This window comes from Gasterosteus aculeatus, chromosome 10 (assembly GCF_964276395.1).
Source record: "Gasterosteus aculeatus chromosome 10, fGasAcu3.hap1.1, whole genome shotgun sequence".
Lineage (NCBI taxonomy): Eukaryota > Metazoa > Chordata > Actinopteri > Perciformes > Gasterosteidae > Gasterosteus > Gasterosteus aculeatus.
In genome coordinates, this window is record NC_135697.1 from 17,421,539 (window position 1) to 17,443,493 (window position 21,955).

At 45.9% G+C, this 21,955-nt stretch overlaps 1 protein-coding gene across 1 annotated transcript; it reads left to right on the forward strand.

The window, feature by feature from the left end:
- Positions 1-15,697: 15,697 nt before the first annotated feature.
- Positions 15,698-21,832, forward strand: LOC120826999 (glyceraldehyde-3-phosphate dehydrogenase). Its single transcript, XM_040189660.2, has 13 exons — positions 15,698-16,036; positions 16,820-16,992; positions 17,102-17,148; positions 19,224-19,323; positions 19,447-19,556; positions 19,635-19,725; positions 19,854-19,969; positions 20,052-20,133; positions 20,430-20,581; positions 20,766-20,844; positions 20,976-21,059; positions 21,206-21,303; positions 21,442-21,832. The coding sequence occupies exons 3-13, from the start codon at positions 17,126-17,128 to the stop codon at positions 21,509-21,511; spliced, it is 1,005 nt and encodes a 334-aa protein (XP_040045594.2). The 5' UTR covers positions 15,698-16,036; positions 16,820-16,992; positions 17,102-17,125; the 3' UTR covers positions 21,512-21,832.
- The last annotated feature ends 123 nt before the right edge of the window (positions 21,833-21,955 follow it).

Here is a 21,955-nt window from a genome sequence, read left to right on the forward strand (position 1 = left end):
AATATTTCTCTAATATTTCTTGAATATTTCTTGAATATTTTGGTGAATATTTTTTTGAATATTTTATGAATATTTTTTTTGACCAACCATCATCCCACTGGTTCCCTATGAAGATCACTCCTTTTGTTTTCCTGGCAAAATTAAAGAAATCAAGATATGTGGCAAACACAAGTTTCCATCCCCCTTATCACATATAATAACCTTTGTAATCAATCATTTCTTTGAATATTTCTCTAATATTTCTTGAATATTTCTTGAATATTTCGGTGAATATTTTGGTGAATATTTTTTTGAATATTTTATGAATATTTTTTTTGACCAACCATCATCCCACTGGTTCCCTATGAAGATCACTCCTTTTGTTTTTCTGGCAAAATTGTAGAAAGAAGGATATGTGGAAAAAACAAGTTTCCATCCCTCTTATCACATATAATAACCTTTGTAATCAATCATTTCTTTGAATATTTCTCTAATATTTCTTGAATATTTCTTGAATATTTTGGTGAATATTTTTTTGAATATTTTATGAATATTTTTTTTGACCAACCATCATCCCACTGGTTCCCTATGAAGATCACTCCTTTTGTTTCCTGGCAAAATTGTAGAAAGCAATATAAGTGGCAAACACAGGTTTCCTTCCCCCTTATCACATATAATATTCTTTGTAATCAATCATTCCTTTGAATATTTCTTGAATATTTTCATGAATATTTTCGTGAATATTTTTTTTATTCTTTTTTTAAATATTTTTTTGAATATTCTTTGAATACTTTCTTTTTTCACCAACCATTATCCCAATCACAAGGAGAACAACTTAACCCAACATGTGCTGACACACGTTCACATTTAACTGGCTTTAAAACAAATACAGTGGAATGAAAAGTTAACAAGTCAAGAAATAAATCATTAAGAAATGTGATGTGAACATATTCTCAGTACTGACAGACTGAACCACGCCCGATTTGTGATAAAATAATTATGTTGAATATTTATAAATAATTATGTTATTTTCGGATCCTTTTCTTTTATGACTTCAAGTCAATTTTGATTTAACAACATTGTGATCAATACCAGATAGCAGCTGATCAATTTCACTACAGTACCCAGGGTGCATTGGGTGAAGAAGTGTTGCGGTGCATTGTGGGTAAACCTCCCTGTGTGTGTGTGCTCATGGGCATGGTCTCTATCTCTGCAAGGTGGTCAATGCAGTTCAACAAATGGACAGAGATGGCTGTTTGGGTTTAATTTGTACGGTTGTGACTGTGGCTGTTGTTGTGTTTCTGTTTGTTGAGGGTCCAAAGTGGTTTCTGGTGCAACTTCACCTGCTTCCCAAGGAGCAAGGAGAAGGAACAACGTCTTTAGTGGTTTAAACTCCTGTGGAACTTGTATTGTGAACAAACAGATTTTCGCTGTCGTTTGTATTTGTAACTGGTGCCAGAACCACAAGAAAAGAAAAGAAAAGACCTTCAGCTCCAAGTAAGTGAGCACATGTGTTTTGCACAAAACCGTCAAGTTCATTTACACAGTAAATGGAAGCACATGTTGAAAGGGGCAACCGTGGCATGGAGTAGAGCGGTGCATTGGAAACCAAAGGGTTGTTGGTTTGAACCCCGGTTGCTCCATGTCCCATGTTGAAGTGTCTCTGAGCAAGACACCCTTAAGTGTAACCCTGAAGACAACCCCTAACTGCTCCCCGGGGCGCCTTTACGGCAGCACACTGCTACTGTGTCGCTTTGTGTAAAAGCACCAGCTAAATAATAACAGAAGGACACAAAAAAAAAGTAACCATACACAGCAGCCTACAAAATAAGAGTAATGTTTTCAGTAAGTAATGTTTTCATGAGTTTAATGGTGATAAAGTTCTATCTGAAGAACTTTCTGAGCAGAAGAGACACAGAGAGACCTCTCTCCTTGTCTCTGATTTATTCAGGCACCAAAGCTGCGTGAAAGTGTCTCAGGTCAATAACTGATTGAGTTGGAGACGTAAGTGTTGTTCCTTGACACCAGGAGCCAGGGCAGAGGCGTCCATAAAGGTTCTTGAATCTGGCCTGGAGCCCCTCGGTGCCCATATTGTTAAAAACAAACAGTACAAAAAATTGTACAAAAATGAGACAACACCCTCCTGCGCTATGAGACAAAGCAGACGTACCGCTACTGCAGAATCACAGCAAGGACACCAGCACCAGTTCTATGACATGACCTACCAGGCTGTTGTGGTTTCGATGCTCGTTGATTTACTAGTAACGAGAACTCGCTCCTATAGTGAGGACTTCCTTCAAATGTCAATGAGCCATGTTTTACATAACGGACCCAGACCTGCTGGCAGAAATACTGGAGAAGTGTTAAGTCTTAAAAAGGAGGATCGGTACGAGCCACGACTACTGAGCACGCAGTCATAATATATCTGAGGTGAAAGGTCAAATACGACAATGTCATATCTCGCTCGGTTGAAGAATTTTGAGACTAGTAGGAGTCGTAAACTCGCCACATCTGAGGAAAGAAAAGAAATAATGGTAATAAAAACAAAGCATCACTGTAAGGTGAAGAACCGCTAATCTAAGTTCTGTCAGCATCCAGGTCGATATCCAAAGTGTGATGGCTGTCTACTGTCAGGTTCTGAGGAGAAACAATTCCTTCCAGCAGGAATTTGATGGACGCATTAGTGAACAAACTCGGTGAAGCCTGATCTGAACATCTAATATGAAATTGATCATATGGAGGTTAAAAGAGTCGCACGTCCTCGCAGAAACAAATAAAATCACAAGCGTTGTTGATCAGAACCGGTTCAAGAGGAACACTCAAAGAACACAGCAAACGTCTTCTAAGTTAAATCATGCGTTTTTACGACTGAACCCGTCCTCATTTATTGTTCTGCAGACTCCACATATAGACCCAGGTGGCTGTGACTCAGGGAAGCATCAGGGTGGGACACGATGGAAGTGATGAACCCACACGGCTGCTTCTGCACATCTGGAGTCAGCCAGTGTGTTAGAAGGCAGTGCAGAACAACTGTAGGAGCCATTCAGGATGTTTGTGTACCACTTGGTGTTGGGGGCCAATCTCAGGTTGGCTCCCAACATCAGACGTCAGCCAGTGTTGTTAGAACGCCCTGCACAACAACTATTAACTATTTGGTCGTACTTCACATAAGCATGACAGGTGAACATTCATTTCATAGAGCGAGAAGTTCTATTCAGACATTGGAGAGATTTGAACACAGGATCTCTTGTTTATCTTACAGGCACAGCCACAACATCTCCATTCTATCACTTTGTGTTGTTCCAACAATAGCAGCATGATGATGAACTCTGTACTTGAGATCATCTTCAAGCGTTGTAATAACATAAACAAGAGTTCTTAATTTTAGTCTTTTAATCTATGAAGAAATAGAATCCATCATTCCACCCAAACATGAGGCTCAGGTTAAAACACCAAGTATTAAAAGTCAAAAGGGTCACAAAAAGCATCTCGGTGGAGGAACAAACACACAAGATGGTTCATATCTAGAACAGAAATAATCAGACACTGCTGGGATATAAACAACTTTATTACAATGGTTCATGTAGAAACAGTTGAAACTGAATATCTCAAAATGTCTTAGCAGAGAGGTAAAACCTTGATGATGCTTCACTGTGAATATTATAAGAATCCGATAATCGGTGGCGAGATGTTGCATCGGCAAAGTTGATCCTTCGCCAACAACTAAACCGTTGTAACTCTACTCCACATCATCGGATTCTTTCCAATTTACACATGTTTGATGAGACTCTGAGCCTGAAGAGATGTAAACTTGAATCAAGTCATAGCGCCACCTGCTGGTAACCGGGAGTCAAATTTTGTAATATCCAGTTAAAAATGTAGGTGGAATTTGGAGAGGCTTTTATTTGTAAAATGATACATCAGAATGTCCTGGTTATCACCGAGTGTGACCTTGGGGATGTGTACTCTCTGACTGAAGTGGAAATACAGTGTAACTATTGATTGTTTCCTTTTAATTCTAACCTGAAATTGACCAGATGTAGTCTTGTAATTGATATTTTGGCTCATGTATGGTATTTTGAGGGGCTTTCATTTTGGAATAGTAGATCAGAATGTCCTGGCTCGCAGCTTTAATTACCTGTTGTGTTTTTACTACTTGTTGTTTGTTTACAACACACTGGTTGTTTATTAACTGTTGTTCGTTTACAACCTGTTTGTTTACTACCTGTTGTGTGTGAACTTAAAATACATCAAATCATTGTTGACAGTTTTTTTTAGCAGAAACCAAATCTTCTTTTTTAATGAATCTGACTGAAAAGCTGCGTCATCCCCTCTGGGTTTTGTTAATGAAAGCGGCCCGTTGCCGTGGCAGCCCCTCATCGAGGCTTTTAATTACCCCCCCTCACCTCCTCCCCTCCCCCCCGTCAGAGCGGTCAGTGTAATTCAGAGCGTGTCCTCAGCGAGACGCGACGTCATCCAACAAAAAAAGTTAATTACTTTTTGCTCCACTGACTCAGCAGCGACTAAAAAAGCTCTTCTTCACCTCCTGGCAGACGCGTTTAAAGGTGGAGGTCGTAATGATGGAGATGACAGCATTCACTTCAATATTCACTCTTTATCTCAGTGCGCTTTAGATCCTTTGAGCTCAACGAGTTCAGCGGTCGAGAGTCGCTCGCTGGGTTCTTTGGCCTGTGATCAACACACACACACACACACACACACACACACACACACACCCACATACACACACATTGCATGTAGTCCTTGGAAATAAAATGCAATTTTGTAACAGCAGCTGTTATTGTGGTTGAGACGGAAGAAACTCCACAAAAATAAACCCAAAACAAAATATAACCAGATGCACTTCAGCCGACCAATTTTACACCCAAATATTAATAATTCACAATTAGTGTACATATATATATATATATATATATATATATATATATATATATATATATATATATATAAATATATATATATATATACACTAAGACAATAACATCATGAAACAGCAATTACGTTAAGGTCACCTGCACAATTTGGTTAAAAAGTGACTTGAAAGTGCGGTCAGCTTGAGTTTGTCCCTTTTGGCCGTCGCCATCTTGTTTTTCACAACCCGAAGATAAACTTAATACAACTGAAATACCAAATGAGACATTTTCGTGCTCTAACTTCAATGAAATTACACTAAAGAAGTCGCACTACACTAAAAAAGTCAAAGTTGTCAATCACAGTAAGCCCCTCTTGCCTGTTTGACTCTGAATGGACCATAATCTACTAAATGAACATCATGCTGTACTGAAGAAGACTTGAAACTAGATACTGAGACCATAAACCCATGTTTATGTTTAGTAATAAATCAATCATGTTAAAGTGTCAAAGAGTCATTTTCTCATAGACTTCTATGGGACCACAGGAGTCGCCCCCTGCTGGTCACCACAGAGAACGCAGGAATCTTTGATTGGCTTCTCTTTTCAGATTGGATTCATGTATTTCTGTTTTTGTCGGGGAAAGGTTAATTTAGTTTAGTGGATCTTTTGTGGGGGAGGCCACAAACTTGTGTGTGTTGCGTCACCATGACAACACAATGCCCCGAGAACACGCACACTGATGTGAGCACATCTGCAGCGGATAACTGTCTGCTGTCTAAGTGTCTGCGGGGAAGAGATGGGGGGATTATAGCAGAAACAATATGTGAAAAAAGAGGGATGAAAGTGAAAAGGAGGTGAAGACCCAAGCAAGCGTGGATGCAAATAAAATGTGCCCAAGAGAGTGACGGGAGAGGAGGAAGAGGAGGGGAAAGTCTCTGAGTCATGCTGAGAGACGAGGACATTGAGTTCAACCAGAGACATTTTTTTGAAGTATAAGCTTCTGTAGGAATAAAAAACATGAGCTGGCAGCGAAATGGGAGGAGGAGGTCCATGACTGACTGAGAGACGAGGAGAAAAGGGGAGATTGAGAAGAGGGGAGTCGGAGGAGGAGGGGGTGAGGTACGGTGGGAAGGAGGGAGGGAAACGTTACGCATCTTCATTTGAAGACAAAGCTCACTATTTTTAGCCGTGAGTGTTCCTGCGCGGTGGCGCTAAAGCTTGTTAGCGGTTGTGCGTTTGTGAGTCAACGACTCCTCGTCAGGCGGTTGTTGTTTGGTTGCTTTTTAGTCGTAAAACAAACAGGAAGCACGACATCAGAGACATACATCTGAAGACAGAGAAACAAATGTCACATTTCATTTTTAAAAGAAGGAATTGGTCTGGGACTACTTTCAGCGGCAGATTAATCCACATCTGGTGCTCTGGCAACAGGAAGGCAGGTTCTTCAGAATAAAACGTTTTTCATCTTTTATTTGTTCTTTATTCATAAGCATTGTGGACTTTAAATATCTCAATAAGGCAGAAAGGAAAACATGGATTAATTGTGACGGCCCTGCCTATTGGCTCATGTCATGACGTCACTGTCTTTCCCAGAGGTAATGCCATCAACTGGATTGGGAGCAGCTGGGGCGTTCTGGCAGTATAAGAGCTCATGGTTCCTGCCTGCCAGGGTCGCTGGTTTTCCCTGGCCAGCGTCCGCACCTTTGTTTTGTGTCTTTTGACGTTTAATTTAGGTTCACAACATTCCTCCGACATGATCAAGCACCCACACTGACATGACTGAAACTACTGACGTACACACCTCATAGTTGTTTTACTTTTGGATTAGTTACTTTACTTAAATAAATATATTTGGAAATCACCTTTGCATTGTGTCTCTCCCGTGTTTGTCATCCCCTTCGAGCCGGGTCATGACAAAATGGGGGCTCGTCCGGCCGTTCGTCTGCGCAATTTAGTCGAGTGTGTTTAAATTTAGTTACTTGAGCTTGTGATTTGGTAGGCCTGGCTGCAATGGTGTTTTAAGTACGGATTTTTGTAGTCGGTGCCGGTGGTTGCGCACACGTGGAAAGTTGCGATAGAGCGGGCTTGTTGCGTTGGTTAGTTTGCCTAGAGTGTAAAACATTTGGTTGTATTCGTAGTAAATTAGGGGAGAGTTTACAGTGCATGTGGGCTGACTGATCAGGGAGAGCATCGGATTTGGCACAGTCTGTCTATATATCGGTTTGTGTGGATTCCTTTACCTTCAGCGGGGTCAGGAGGAGCTTGTTTTATTTTGGGTTCGGTTGTTTAAGTTTATGCCAACGTCCGGGGAGACAAGTGTGAGTGTTCTTAGCGTACCTGGAGATCAAAGTCTGGAGCGGAGTTTTCCCTTGTAGGTTTGGTAGCGTTCCTCTTTTAGGATCGTTGCGTGGGTTCGTGGTAGTGTTGTGGTGGCATAGTGGTTAAAGCTTTGTCTTGGGAGCATATCCGTGTCTTTGGGAGAGTTGCTGGCTTGCTAGTTGCTCCCCCGGGGCAGCGGTCTCTGGTGCATAAATACCCACCACTGCCCGCTGCATGAAGACTAGCCGGGAGCTTAGATAAGGGGGTTAATGTTAGATAGCGGGGAAACTCCAAACCGAGATCTTGGTGCGCACGGGGATACCTCGCTGTCTTGCTGGTCCTGTTTGGCATAGATTGGTGTTGTTTGCCTGTTCTGGGTAAACTATTGATGTTGCGATGGCTGAATATGAGGCGTTCACGGCAGCCCCGTCAGAAGAGGCCTTGGAGAGCTGTACTAAGAAGCAGTTATTGGAATTGGCTGAGCATTATTCAGTAGTTGGGATGGATAGGAGGCGTAAAGACGATATTAAAGCTGCTTTGAAATTAAAACTTTGTGAACTGGGAGTTCTTACGTCTGGCCGGTCTCCACCGGTCGTATGCGTTCCTGCACAAACTCAGGGGTTGACTTTTGAGCAACAGAAAGAGCTTCTCCTGTTGCAGATGGAGCATGAAAAACTCAAGTGTGAGTTAGAAGCTAAAAAACAAATTGAGCTGGAGATGATCCACCAGCAGACCGAGAAGGCAAGGATGGAGCTGGAGAGCTATCGTCTGTCCCTAGGTAAGGACAATAAGTGGGCTGGTGAGAGTGAAGGTCGGCAGCTGTCTGGGGTCGGTGCGCGGCCCTTCGACATAAACAACTTGCGGTTGTTGCCACCATTCAATGAGAAGGATCCTGACTCGTTTTTTGTGATGTTTGAGCGTGTTTCCACGGCGAGGGGCTGGTCGGATGGAGACTGTGCTCTGCTGCTCCAGTGCGTACTCACCGGTAAGGCGCAGGGGGCATACTCGTCTTTGAGCACGGCTGATAGCGGTAGCTATGTTAAAATAAAATCTGCCGTGCTGAAGGCTTATGAGTTGGTGCCGGAGGCGTATCGCCAACGGTTCCGGGCTTGGGAGAAGAGAAGTGGCCAAACGTATGTTGAATTTGTTCGCGATTTAACAACTCATTTTAAACGTTGGCTGGCTGCGCTTGAGATCACTACTTTTGATGATTTGTGTGAATTAGTCATTTTGGAGCAGTTTAAAAACAGGTTGCCTGGTCGGATTGCAACCTACATTAATGAACATAAGGTTGCCTCCGCTGCAGAGGCTGCTGTGTCAGCAGATGAGTATGTGCTGCTTCATAAGGATGGTGTGAGAGAGCGCACGCCCAACCGCGATGATGCTGGCTGGGGTGAACACAGTCGAAGCACCGTAGCGGCTGACCAGATGCGTTCGGGGAAGCCTGGCTTTGTTAGATTCGAGTCTCACTCACGGAGAAATTTTGACAGCAGTAGAAGCTGTAATTACTGTCATGAAAAGGGTCATTGGAAGGCGGATTGTCCAGGGTTGTCTAAACATAGAGGGGGCCATCCTAATGTTAAGCCGGCTGCGGCTGCTGTTCCGGTAGTTACCGGCTGTGCGTCAGTCGGATGTTCTGAGCCGGATGTTCTGGAGGCATATGCTCCTTTTATCAGAAGTGGTTTTGTGTCGCTTGGGGGTAGCGATGTTAAAGTCCCGGTTACGATATTGAGGGACACGGGGGCATATGATTCCTATATGATCGAGTCCGTCCTGCCGTTGTCCGTAGAAACTGACAGCGGGGACCGTATCCTCAGTCGGGGGATGGGGTTGACTGTGTTACCTGTGCCTGTGCATAGGGTGGTTCTGGATTGTGAGCTAATACAGGGGGAGGTAGCTGTGGGAGTGCGGCCGGCGTTTCCTATCGAGGGGGTTCAGTTCATTTTGGGAAATGGCTTGGCTGGCGGCCGCATCTGGGATGATGTTCCTCCCGCACCTGTTGTTACACACTGTCCAGTTAGTACTACGCCTGACTGTAGCTCCATTGAGATACCTGAGGATTTTCCAGCCTGTGTGGTTACACGCGCAATGAGTAAGGCTGAGCCTGGGTTAACCGATGAGGAGCGTGGTGATGCGGATTTTGAGACTCTGTCCTTGTCCAATTTTCCACTGTCGGTGCCACAGAGCGAGTTGTTGCAGGAGCAAATCGGTGATCTCTCCCTAAAAGAATTGTTCGAACGTGTGTTGTCGGCTGCGGAGATAAAAAGTGCAGCCAGCGGCTATTTTCTGCGCAACGGCCTGCTGTTTAGGAAATGGATTGGGGTGAATAGTGACTGTGTAGGGGATGCTATTTTCCAGTTGGTCGTGCCGGCTAAATTTCGTCCTTTGGTGCTTAAAATAGCGCACGACGAGAGTGGGCATTTTGGGGTCAGGAAGACATATCTAAACATCTTGAAACATTTCTTTTGGCCGCGCGTGAAAAGAGATGTTGCTGTATATATTAAAACATGTCAGGTGTGTCAATTGACGGGAAAACCAAATCAGCGTGTGAAGTCTGCTCCTCTACAACCGATCCCTGCCATAAGCCAACCTTTTGAATATTTGATTGTGGACTGCGTCGGCCCGTTGCCGTGTGCTAAATCTGGCAGTAAGTATTTATTGACAGTGATGTGCCAAAGTACCAGGTATCCGGCTGCATACCCGCTAAGGTCCATTACAACTAAAGCAGTGGTGCGGGCTCTGACTCAGTTTATTTCGGTTTTCGGTATCCCGAAGATTATCCAAAGTGACCAAGGGTCAAATTTTTCCTCTCATATGTTTGGTCAAGTGTTGAAATGTTTGCGCATCAAACACAATCAGTCATCTGCTTATCATGCGCAGAGTCAGGGTGCGTTGGAGAGATTTCATCAGACTCTCAAATCTCTCCTGCGTGCTTATTGCACTGAGCTGGATCGAGACTGGGAAGAGGGGCTCCCATGGCTTATGTTGGCTGCGAGGGAGGCCGTACAAGAGGGCACTGGTTTCAGTCCAAATGACCTAGTTTTTGGGCATGTGGTGCGGGGCCCTTTGGCGGTGTTAAAAGATGATTGGGTCGATGCTGAGCCGCCCAAGAACTTGATCGATTTTGTGAACGGGTTTCGGCATCGATTGTTCGTGGCAGGTGGTAGAGCACGCGATAAATTGCAAATGTCTCAGAGCAAAATGAAGGGGAATTATGACCGCCATACAGAGCGGCGCGAGTTCAGTCCGGGGGACCAAGTCCTGGCATTGATGCCTATTGTAGGTTCGCCCTTCCAGGCCAAGTACACTGGTCCATATACGGTAATTGAGAAAATCACGGATTTGAACTACTTTATTGCGACACCGGGGCGGAGGAAGTCCAAACAGCTTTGTCACGTGAATTTGTTGAAACCGTTTTACAGCCGTGGTATGGGGTCAGGACAGACCGAGGAAGGGGTTTGTCCAGCTCTGGCCGTGGGTTCAATGGCTCTGATACATGAGGATGGGGTGCCTGAGCCGGATGACAGTCTGCTGTGTGGTCGCTTAAAAAATTCAGAATCTCTGAGTAACTTGGATAGGCTGCTCTCTCATTTACCGGAGTCTAAACGTTGTGAGCTCACTAATTTGGTGCGCAAGTTTCCCTGTCTGTTCGGCGATGTCCCTTCGCGCACCGATTGGGTGGAGCACGATATTGAGGTGGGAGATGCACAGCCGATAAAACAACGTTTCTATCGTATGTCACCAGAGAAGCGTCAACATCTGGACTCTGAAGTAAAATACATGGTCGAAAACAATATTGCTGTACCGTCCAATGCCAGTTGGGCATCTCCGTGTATTTTGGTACCGAAGCAGGATAAAACGCCGCGGTTTTGTACAGATATGAGAAAGGTAAATTCGGTTACAAAGCCAGATTCTTTCCCTTTGCCGCGAATGGAGGACTGTGTTGACAGTGTTGGTGCCGCCAAGTTTGTGAGTAAATTTGATCTGCTCAAGGGATATTGGCAGGTACCTCTGTCCAAGCGGGCTCAGGAGATCTCGGCATTTATTACACCAACGGGTCTGTATTCGTATACTGTCATGCCATTCGGACTAAGAAACGCTCCCGCTACGTTCCAGCGATTAATGAACAGAGTTGTGTCCGGGCTGGAGGGATGTTCGGTTTATTTGGATGATCTGGTGATTTATAGTGACACGTGGCACTCCCATTTGCAGCGCATTCGGGCGCTGTTTGAGCGCTTGGAAGAAGCGCGACTCACCATTAATTTAGCAAAGTGCGAGTTTGCTAGGGCCACTGTTACTTATCTGGGGCGGGTAGTTGGGCAAGGTCGTGTAGCCCCAGTCCAGGTTAAGGTTATGGCCATCGAAAAATTTCCACGGCCCACCACCAAAAAAGAGCTGCAGCGGTTTCTGGGTCTGGTGGGATACTATAGGATTTTTTGTAGAAATTTTTCCACTGTGGTGTTTCCTCTTACTGAGCTGCTGAAGACCAGAGTAAAGTTTGTGTGGTCTGTGGAGTGTCAACAGGCCTTTGATAACGTTAAAACTGTGCTATGCTCTTCTCCTGTTCTGGCAGCACCGCGTTTTGATCGGACCTTTTTGCTCCAGGTTGATGCCAGCCAGGTGGGAGCAGGCGCCGTCTTGATGCAAGGAGATGACCAGGGGGTAATGAGACCAGTGAGCTTCTTTTCTAGGAAATTCAATGGTTACCAGTTTAATTATTCTGTTATCGAGAAGGAAGCATTAGCGTTGGTTTGGGCGTTGCAACATTTTGAAGTGTATGTGGGGGGTTGTGCACCACTTGTTGTGTATACAGATCATAATCCTCTGACCTTTCTTCGTTCATTGCGATGTCCGAATCAGAGATTGATGAGATGGGCTCTGTTTCTGCAGGGATATGATCTTGACATTCGGCATATCAAAGGGTCCGATAATACAATTGCAGATGCGTTGTCACGTGCTCCGTTGCCTTGAATTAGTATTTCGGAAAAGGGAGGTTTACATTTGAGTTATGCCATTTCATGTTGCTCGTGACTTGTTCTTGCTGTGCCTGTTGTCTTAAATTGCTTCTCAGGTACCAGAGTTGCTGAGGACAGGTGGGGAAGGGGCGGAACATGGGCAGGGTGATGGGTTTCTTGTTTATAAATTTTTTGTAGTAATTCGGTTATTTTTGTTTTTCTGGTCAGTTGCTTATTTTTTATTAGCATTGTTTAAGTTTCGTTTTAGTGTTTTTCTAGGGGGACTAGTCCTGCTTTATTTGTTGTAGTGTGTCGGTGTTCCCTTTGGGACACCGATCTTATGGGGGGGGGTGTGACGGCCCTGCCTATTGGCTCATGTCATGACGTCACTGTCTTTCCCAGAGGTAATGCCATCAACTGGATTGGGAGCAGCTGGGGCGTTCTGGCAGTATAAGAGCTCATGGTTCCTGCCTGCCAGGGTCGCTGGTTTTCCCTGGCCAGCGTCCGCACCTTTGTTTTGTGTCTTTTGACGTTTAATTTAGGTTCACAACATTCCTCCGACATGATCAAGCACCCACACTGACATGACTGAAACTACTGACGTACACACCTCATAGTTGTTTTACTTTTGGATTAGTTACTTTACTTAAATAAATATATTTGGAAATCACCTTTGCATTGTGTCTCTCCCGTGTTTGTCATCCCCTTCGAGCCGGGTCATGACATAATGCAACGCATGTTAGAGGAACAGAACTATTCACAGAAATCCCTGAAAACCATAAATACTTAAGGTTAGCTTTAGCATTTAGCTCCATGTGAAGAAGTGAACCTGAACATCAGGTCATTCCATACGAGTCACAACTGATGATCGTAACGAGGGTCCAGATGTGTACTCTGTACTTTATACTTTGTTGAGGTACTTTTTAAAATCAGAAACACATCAGTAATCTGTTCGAGACGTTGTACTTATAGGTTAAGAAAATGTTGGTAAAGTGTTAAAATTTTGTTTAATACTTTAGTTTTTGAAAAGATGGTTAAATAATTTGAGTTTCAAGAAAAACATCTTTAAATACTTTAATAGGTTCGACACGTTGCGACGTGGACTTTTAGATCATCGCTCACACCAACACATCATCACACTGGAGCAGCAGGACGTGAATGATGACGCACACACAGACACACACACACACACGCACAGAGCTCACAGTAAATGCCACAACGATCGGCCTCACACTGAGTCCGGGCAGAATCGATGCTCTTTGTTTTCTGTGTGAAGGAGTCACGGAGACTCGAGTCAAACCAAACAAAGGACTCCTGAGGGCCAAGTTCCCTGTGTGTGTGTGTGTGTGTGTGTGTGTGTGTGTGTGTGTGTGTGTGTGTGTGTGTGTGTGTGTGTGTGCGTGTGCGTGTGTGTGTGCGTGTGCGTGCGTGTGTGTGCGTGAGTCACCAGAGGGTTTCCTCTGCAGGACGTGATGTTCGGTTCTGGTGTGTAATGGACTGTTTATATAACCATGAATTGTAAAATACTGTAAACAAGAAAATCATTCTCTGTTTTTTAGTAGTAAACTGCAGTTTAAATGCGTCTCTGAATGATGAACAAACCTTCAGAACCCAGAGAGGTCACATGACCGACGAAGAGGGTCAAAGAATGTTTATTAAATGTGTAATGTTGAATTTAGAAAATATTCAGTAATATTATTCAAAACACAATAAATATCTTGTTTGGGTGGATTGTTTAATATTTGGAACTACTACTTTGGTTACTTTAACTCATAAAACAAGCTGCTGAATGAATCAGGAGCAGAAAATCCAACCCGGCGTCCAGCATCCTCCTGGTTCCCTCCCACCTGATTCCCTCCCAACATCCTCCTGGTTCCCTCCCAGCTGGTTCCCTCCCAGCATCCTCCTGGTTCCCTCCCAACATCCACCTGGTTCCCTCCCAGCATCCTCCTGGTTCCCTCCCAACATCCTCCTGGTTCCCTCACAGCTGGTTCCCTCCCAGCATCCACCTGATTCCCTCCCAACATCCACCTGGTTCCCTCCCAACATCCACCTGGTTCCCTCCCAACATCCTCCTGGTTCCCTCACAGCTGGTTCCCTCCCAGCATCCACCTGATTCCCTCCCAACATCCACCTGGTTCCCTCCCAACATCCACCTGGTTCCCTCCCAGCATCCACCTGGTTCCCTCCCAACATCCTCCCGGTTCCCTCCCAGCCTTCTCTCTGCCTGATTGGAGGCCCCCTTCCGCTAGCAGAGGACGAGTCAAGGGCGTCACGAGGTCACCGCTTGATGAAGACGACGGGCTGATCTCTGCGAGGAGGAGGCGGGGTCAAAGTTGAACGAGGTAATCGCAAACGCTGGATGTTCTGATTCTGATCAGCAGTGTTTTGTTTCTCTTTTTTTATCTCTATATCAAATTACATGTGGCAACCAAAGAAATTACCTGGAAAGGCAACCAGGGCAAACTTGTTCTTCTTTAAATCTTGTTTCGTTTTTTAAGATTCATGGTTAATTAACAGCATAAATGTGTAAAAGCGTCGCACAGCTTCTTCTCATGGACGGAGCGATGACGAGTTGAAGGGTCACAGCTTCAGTGTCCCAAAGGCCTTCAGCTCCACAATGTCCCCCGATGACACTCAAAGAGACACAATGAGACTACAGAGAGACCCACCAGAGGGCGCCACACAGTCACAGCACATCAGTTTAAAACGCGTTCAGGTGAATAAGGGATTTTATTCAGAAGCAAGCGAGAAAAAAAGAAAATGTAAGTGCTATTGTTTGTTGGTTTGTCTGTTGTTTATAAATTGTTGACTCAATCAGATGAAGTCGGGTGTTTTCATGTGTTCATCCAGGTGAGTTTAATGTTCAGAGATTGTAACACAAAGGCTTTTAGACACTTTTTGCACCAGTTTCCAGATTATTTAATCAGTGTTATTGTAGAAAAGCAACAGTTTGTCGATGGAAAAACTCTTATACTCCATCAATTTGTGACACACTAAAGGAACAGCCGACGCGCTGTGAGAGGCCGAGGTCACCAGGAGGAGGCCGGGCGTCAAGCACCAGACCGCTGTGGAACCTTTCGGGGGTCGTCATAGTAACCAGGTTCCCTTTGTTTGTCCCTTCTGATAGAGCACGGTGGCGGTGGAAAGATTATCAGTGCGGCTGGAATGCGACCACAATGCATTGCAGCAGGTCTGTACAGGCGTTACCCCATCGGCGTGCACACGGAGGAGCCACACTTATCTTATCTTCTGGCCCTTTTTATTCAAACACCCAAACTGAGCGTCGGTCACCTCCTCCTGAACCTTTGACCTTTGACCTCCCGAGCTGCGGGAGCCCCGCTTCACCGGGTCGTCCGTCCAATGTCGCACCCTTTGACATATGGAGGCCGCATATAGAGAGCTCAGGCAGGCAGCACCAGAAGGTCGCCGTCATATTTATAGGCCGACCTTTCCTTCGACCCGCGCCGGCTGGCTTGAGGAGCGGCGTGCTGGAGCGGCGCGAGGGGGTTCGGTTCCCACGAATTGCTGGCGTAACTCTGGAAACATTGTGGACTCTTCTGGAGGCTCATTCGCTGTCCTGCTCACACAGGAGCCGCTTTCACGAGAATGAAAGAATAAAACAGAGGATGTTCCTCTTCCGTTATGTTGCATCACGAGTGTCGCTCTGCAGTGTTTGAACGCCGCGTAACGCACGTGTGGACACAAGGACATTTCACATCGACACAGCTCTCGATCAACACAGAAGAAAGACCTTTGTCTTCCTCACAGTTTGGTTTTGTAGAAATAGACTGAAAGGTTCTGGTTGTTTATCCAGTTGTTTTCCAGCTGGATGTTGTCAGCTGTTTCCAGGCAGAAGTGAAGACAGTCGGAGCAGTGAGCGCTTCAACGCAGCATGATGTGCATTCAGTAAGTGAGAGTCAAACAGACCATAAAGCTGGGGGCCGTTGGGGCGGGGCTTTCTGTGATTGACAGGGACCCATCTGGGAGTTGTGTGTGTCTTTGTCCTTTCTAACAGCAGATGAAAGACAACTTTGTGGAGCACTTTGTAATCTGTTTTTTCAAGTGCTATAAATAAAAAATATTCATAAGGGGTCAGAGGTCACCAACAGACAGAAGAATAAACTATATGTCTTTTTGCACACATTGTGCACGTGTGTATTTATTCCTAAACCTTCCCAAGTGCTTTGGTTGCCCAAACAGTGACTGAACTCTGAAAATAATCATTTAAAGATATGAGATAATATGTCAGCTGTGTGTAAACCCACGCTGTGACGATATTGTGTTTATTATTAAAACAGATCACTTACACTAACACATAAATAAACTAAAGGTATCATTCAACTAAATGTGAAGCTTTTATTTTATTGAGTTTTTTAGTGCAAAGAAGCTGAAGAGATGTGATGAAATAAGATATGATGAAAAAAGTAAAAGTATGTAAAGCCGATTGTCAGTAAAGACAAAAAGTGTCAGTCATGTGGTGCAGTGATTATCATTATTATATAAAGGTAGTGCAGGAATGCCAAATACTTGTTTGAAATCATTCATCATTTTCATGTAAAATTAGTTTGGTTTTATAAATTGATTTATAGGGACTACTTTTACCCGCGGATGTTTTTATATTTTATTGGAAGGAGGGAAAAGGCCGCTATGAGTGATTGAGAAGACTTTACGCTTCATATACTTTGTCAGAAGAACGCCTGTGAACCACGTGACTCCTTGAATGACCGTGACATTCCGACGGGAGTGGGCGTGTCCGGCGGCGCGCGACGGGGATAAAAGCCGGTGAGCGCTCGCGCTCGTCCCCCGCTGTGACTTCCGTCCCCCCCGCACAGGACACACGGACCGAGGAGCCTCCACATTCGGTACCGTTTGGTTCTGTGGACCTCACGTTCGTTTGTGTGTGTGTTTCCTCTGCTCGTTGCAGAGATGATCATAGAACATCTGTTAAATGTTTCTCCTGTTCCCTTCCAGTGAGGACCAGAAGACATCGACAGAATGGTGAAGATCGGAATCAACGGGTGAGTTGCTGCTTCTCTTTATTCCGGTTCAAGTCAGAAAAGCGAGAATTCTTAAAAAAAGATTTAAAAAAAGATACAACTTCCGGAACGCCAATGAGTCACAATATAAGTGTTTATATAATATTATATCCTAAAGGATGATCTTAAATCGTTCCACTTTCGGAGGAGAGCCGATGGAGAATAAATCAAACCGGATGAGAAGTCTGAACTTCTGTGGTTTCTCCACAGTCTGGATTAAATGTTGCTGTTTACCCCTCTTAAACGTCACCAGGGCTTCTGGAAAACTGCATTATTAGCATTTACTCACATTATTATCTTTATTCAATTATTGCGATATGAAACCACGAGTATTAAATGCATTAAATTAACCAATAAATAAAGTAAAGACACAGAACCTTTTTTAGAGAAGAGCATCTTTAATGAAGGGCACAAAAATAAAGACAAATGCTGCTCTGTTGGTGGGACGGAACTCTGCACGGACCGTCTATTCTCTGGTTATTTATAGCCCGTTGGGTTTGCCCCCCCCTCCCCCAGCTGTCACATTCCTTTCATTTTCCACCTGGTCTATTTTTAACCCTCTAACCTTTTACCGCTGACCAGAGGTCATCTGGGCCTGCCGGTTTGAGACCCCTTCCTCCTCTTCCTCCTCCTCGTCCCGTGAAGCCGCTGCCAGCGAGGCTTTGGGGAAGATATCAGAACCAACACCGAGCCTCAGACACACGAGACTGGTTCTGATTCAGCCTCGGCTGCTTCTCGGCTTCCTAAAAAAAAAAATCAACCCCGAGTGAGACTGACGTGCACGGGCGCTCTCGCCTCGTGCACGCTCTTCTCCTTCCTCGGGCAGGTGTCACGGTTGAAAGATTCTTCACACGTTCTTTACTTTCCCAAACGTGAGTCTGCACTTGAGAGTGAAATTCTCCAAACGTGGAAATAATCCGGTGGAACCATGTGGGGTTCTTCAGCGTGTCCTGAAGAGTAACGAGGTTCTATGGAGAACTCAACTCTCTATAATGAGCTTCTAGGTTTCTTGACTAATAGTCCAGAACCTCCCCACCTTCTAAGGTAACAAGAACCAACACGGGGTTCTACTGAGCCTTTTGAATTTATTTTTTTTAAGTGCTTTTTTTTTATTGAATGCAATAAAACCCTCTTAAAGGTTCTTCACATTCTAAATGGAACCTCAGAAATAGAAAAAAATCGTGCGTGCGTGCACGTGTGTGTATGTGTGTGTGTGTGTGTGTGTGTCACGAGGGGTTCAAGCGACCTGCAGCCAGCACGTAACGTGACTCCTGGAGACGCTGCGTAACGAGACGCGCTGCTTCAGTCAGCGGCCTCCTCTCAAGATGAAGGAAGCCTCTGATAACCGCCGGCGCTCAGCGCGTCCCGACCCCCCCACGGTCGTTCTGTGGCCTCCTCACCCTGCAGGTCGACGTCGCTTCTCCTCTCACGCCCCCTCAGACGGTCCCTCGCTGTCAGTCCCGTGAAGTGGGCTCACGTGTCACGCCTAAACGGGCTTTGGGCTGCCGTTGTTCTGTCTGGTGGAGGCCTTTTATAGTCCTGCTGTCCTCCACCTCGCCCCCTCTAACTTTGGTTCTCGGCGCCCCCTGCCGGTCAGAAAGGGGAGGTGTTGTATAAAAGGAACCTCGGGCTCTCAAGCTGCTCAACCTTTTCCGTGTGCGTTTTGAACCCCGCGGCTTTTACAGCGTCCGGCTAACAGACGGGTGATGATGAGTCTTTGTGTTTCCAACAGCCATCGTATTCAAACACTCGTCGTGGAACACGTAGGGATGCAAGTGATGAGCTGATGAGATGATTTAAGTTACGGGAAAACGTCTGTCAGGAGGAAACCGAGCGGCTGCACGTAAACTCATTAATGAATCAACGGCGAGACGTTGGAGACTCAATGTGAAGAACGTACGATGTAAAAAGACAAAAGCTTTGGACGTTTGCTTTTTTCTGTCTAACTGTAGGTGTGCGGCTTCTAGGTGCGCTCTGTAAAGTACGATACATGTTCTCTTTCTCATAGACTGTCCTGATAAATGCCGTCCTTCCGCTCTCCTCCCCCTGCATTTCAGATTCGGACGTATCGGCCGTCTGGTGACCCGCGCCGCCGCCTCAGGAGGCAAGGTGGAGGTGGTGGCCATCAACGACCCCTTCATTGATCTGGAATACATGGTGAGGACACTTCGTTTAATATCAAGACGGGTCTTTGTGTTTTCCGACGAGTTCCTCAATCAGAGGCCTTAAATCCCTTGAAGGAAGCGGATGCTTTGAGCCTCCGTCTCTCCCTCCGCACAGGTCTACATGTTCAAGTACGACTCCACCCACGGCGTGTGGAAGCTCGGGGAGGTGAAGGCCGACGGCGGCAAGCTGGTCATCGGCAACATGCACATCACGGTGTTCCACGAGTGCGTTGGATCCACTTCCTCTTTTCTCTCCCTCTGTGGGCCGGACGCGGCCTAACCTCTCCGGTTGTGCCCCAACAGGAAGGACCCCGCCAACATCAAGTGGGGCGACGCCGGCGCCGACTACGTGGTGGAGTCCACCGGCGTTTTCACCACCATCGAGAAGGCCTCCGTAAGCACAAATGAACCATCAACCGGGATACGTTTTAAAGATCATCCTTTCTGTTTTCATTTAAAATCCAACGAGTGTTATTTCGCTTGTCGCTTCCCAACCTTTTGACCTCTGCCGTGTCCGCCCAGGCTCACCTCAAGGGCGGTGCCAAGAGGGTGGTGATCTCCGCCCCCAGCGCCGACGCTCCCATGTTCGTCATGGGCGTCAACCACGAGAAGTACGACAGCTCCATGAAGGTTGTGAGGTGAGTCTCCGATCGATGAGGTCCTTCTCTAATCTGTCCACATCAAAGTCGTCTAACTCCTGGTTACCGTCTGTCTCCATAGCAACGCTTCCTGCACGACCAACTGCCTGGCTCCCATCGCCAAAGTCATCAATGACAACTTTGTTATCGTTGAGGGTCTCATGGTAAAAAACACTTCTTAAAGTTCACCTTTAAGTTAAATGGTCACAGCTGTTTGCCTACTCAATTCGTAAGATTTTCTAAGGTTTAGTTCAACTTTTTAATGTATTTATAATTTATTAAGCTTAAAAAATGTTGATACATTTCTGTTTGACTTTTCAGGTAAATTGTGTTTCTGTGTTGAAAAATAACAAAGGATCTGACCAGCTGCCTCTTTCGCTACGTTTATCAGACGGCTTTTTTGATTATTTGTACTGTGAAAGCAGCCAACTAGCATGAACCTGCGCTCCCTGTCCTCCAGAGCACCGTGCACGCCATCACCGCCACACAGAAGACCGTCGACGGCCCCTCCGGGAAGCTGTGGCGGGACGGGCGCGGCGCCTCCCAGAACATCATCCCCGCCTCCACCGGCGCCGCCAAGGCCGTCGGCAAGGTCGTCCCCGAGCTCAACGGGTAGGCCTTTTTAAATTGGTTCATTTCCATGGCGAGAAACTGAAGTTCTCCACATCGCTCGATTAAATGGACTCATCAAATTATAGATTTCTTTTCATCCATTAATATTCATTAATATGGAGGTGTGAAAATCACCGGGAACGAAACACAACTCCAATCATCTGTAGCTTCTTCTTCTCTGCAGTAAGCTGACCGGCATGGCCTTCCGTGTCCCCACCCCCAACGTCTCCGTGGTCGACCTGACCGTCCGCCTGGAGAAGCCGGTACGTGGGCCTCCGCTCCCCCCTCGGTTGTCAATTCGACTCGCTCCCTTCAAATCAAGCTGTTTAGAATCCAACCCTCTGCTTGTCGCCTCATCAATCCTCCTTTGACTAAAAACGTCTCGTCCTTCAAGGCCAAGTACGACGACATCAAGAAGGTGATCAAGGCCGCCGCCGAGGGACCCATGAAGGGAATTCTGGGATACACAGAGGACCAGGTACACAAGGAGTGTGGAACTCATTACGAGCCACTAGGTGGCAGCCGACCATGAAGGGTCTGAAATGAGAACTAAAGTCAGTATGAAGTGCATCCATGAGCCAGAAGGACGACCGTGACGCGTTGTGTCACTCTCTTCCTGCTCAGGTGGTTTCCACCGACTTCAACGGCGACACTCGCTCCTCCATCTTCGACGCCGGCGCCGGCATCGCCCTCAACGACCACTTCGTCAAGCTGGTTTCATGGTGAGTGAGAAGGTGAAGGTGTCACGTCAGCAGTAATGAAGGGGGGGGCTATGGATTTGTTTAGCTGTTGAGATGAGAAGGTCTATCCCTCCCTGCACATGTAAGAAAGCCGTGTTTTCCCCCTCTGGCTGCCTGCAGGTACGACAACGAGTTTGGCTACAGCCACCGCGTGTGCGACCTGGTGCTGCACATGTTCTCCAAGGAGTGAAGACCCTCCGCCACTCCTCCGCTTCCTTCCCATGATTCCCCTCTTCCCTCACCTGTGGCCGAAGGCCGCGCCATCTGACCGCCCCCGCCCGACCCCCAACAGGAGCATCACGAGCATCCTGCACAACGAACCGCTAATAAATAATGAGCATGTCATCTATTTTTAATATAAGCGCGTGAGCTCCGTCCGCCAGGGAGGGGCACACTAGGCGGTGTTTGGAGAGATTTTCCATCGCTTACTGTATTGTACTGAATGATCTGGTTGCACTAACGTGCACACTGGCTCCTTTGCACTTGATAATAAAGTAGTTTGTGGAAAGAAGGGTGTACTTTGTACTCACTAACTATTCTAATCTCTGATGGGTCTGTTCTACAGCTAGAAGCTGTTAAATTATTCCTCCCCACACAAATTACTTGAGGTTTTGTTCAGAATATGAAAATCATT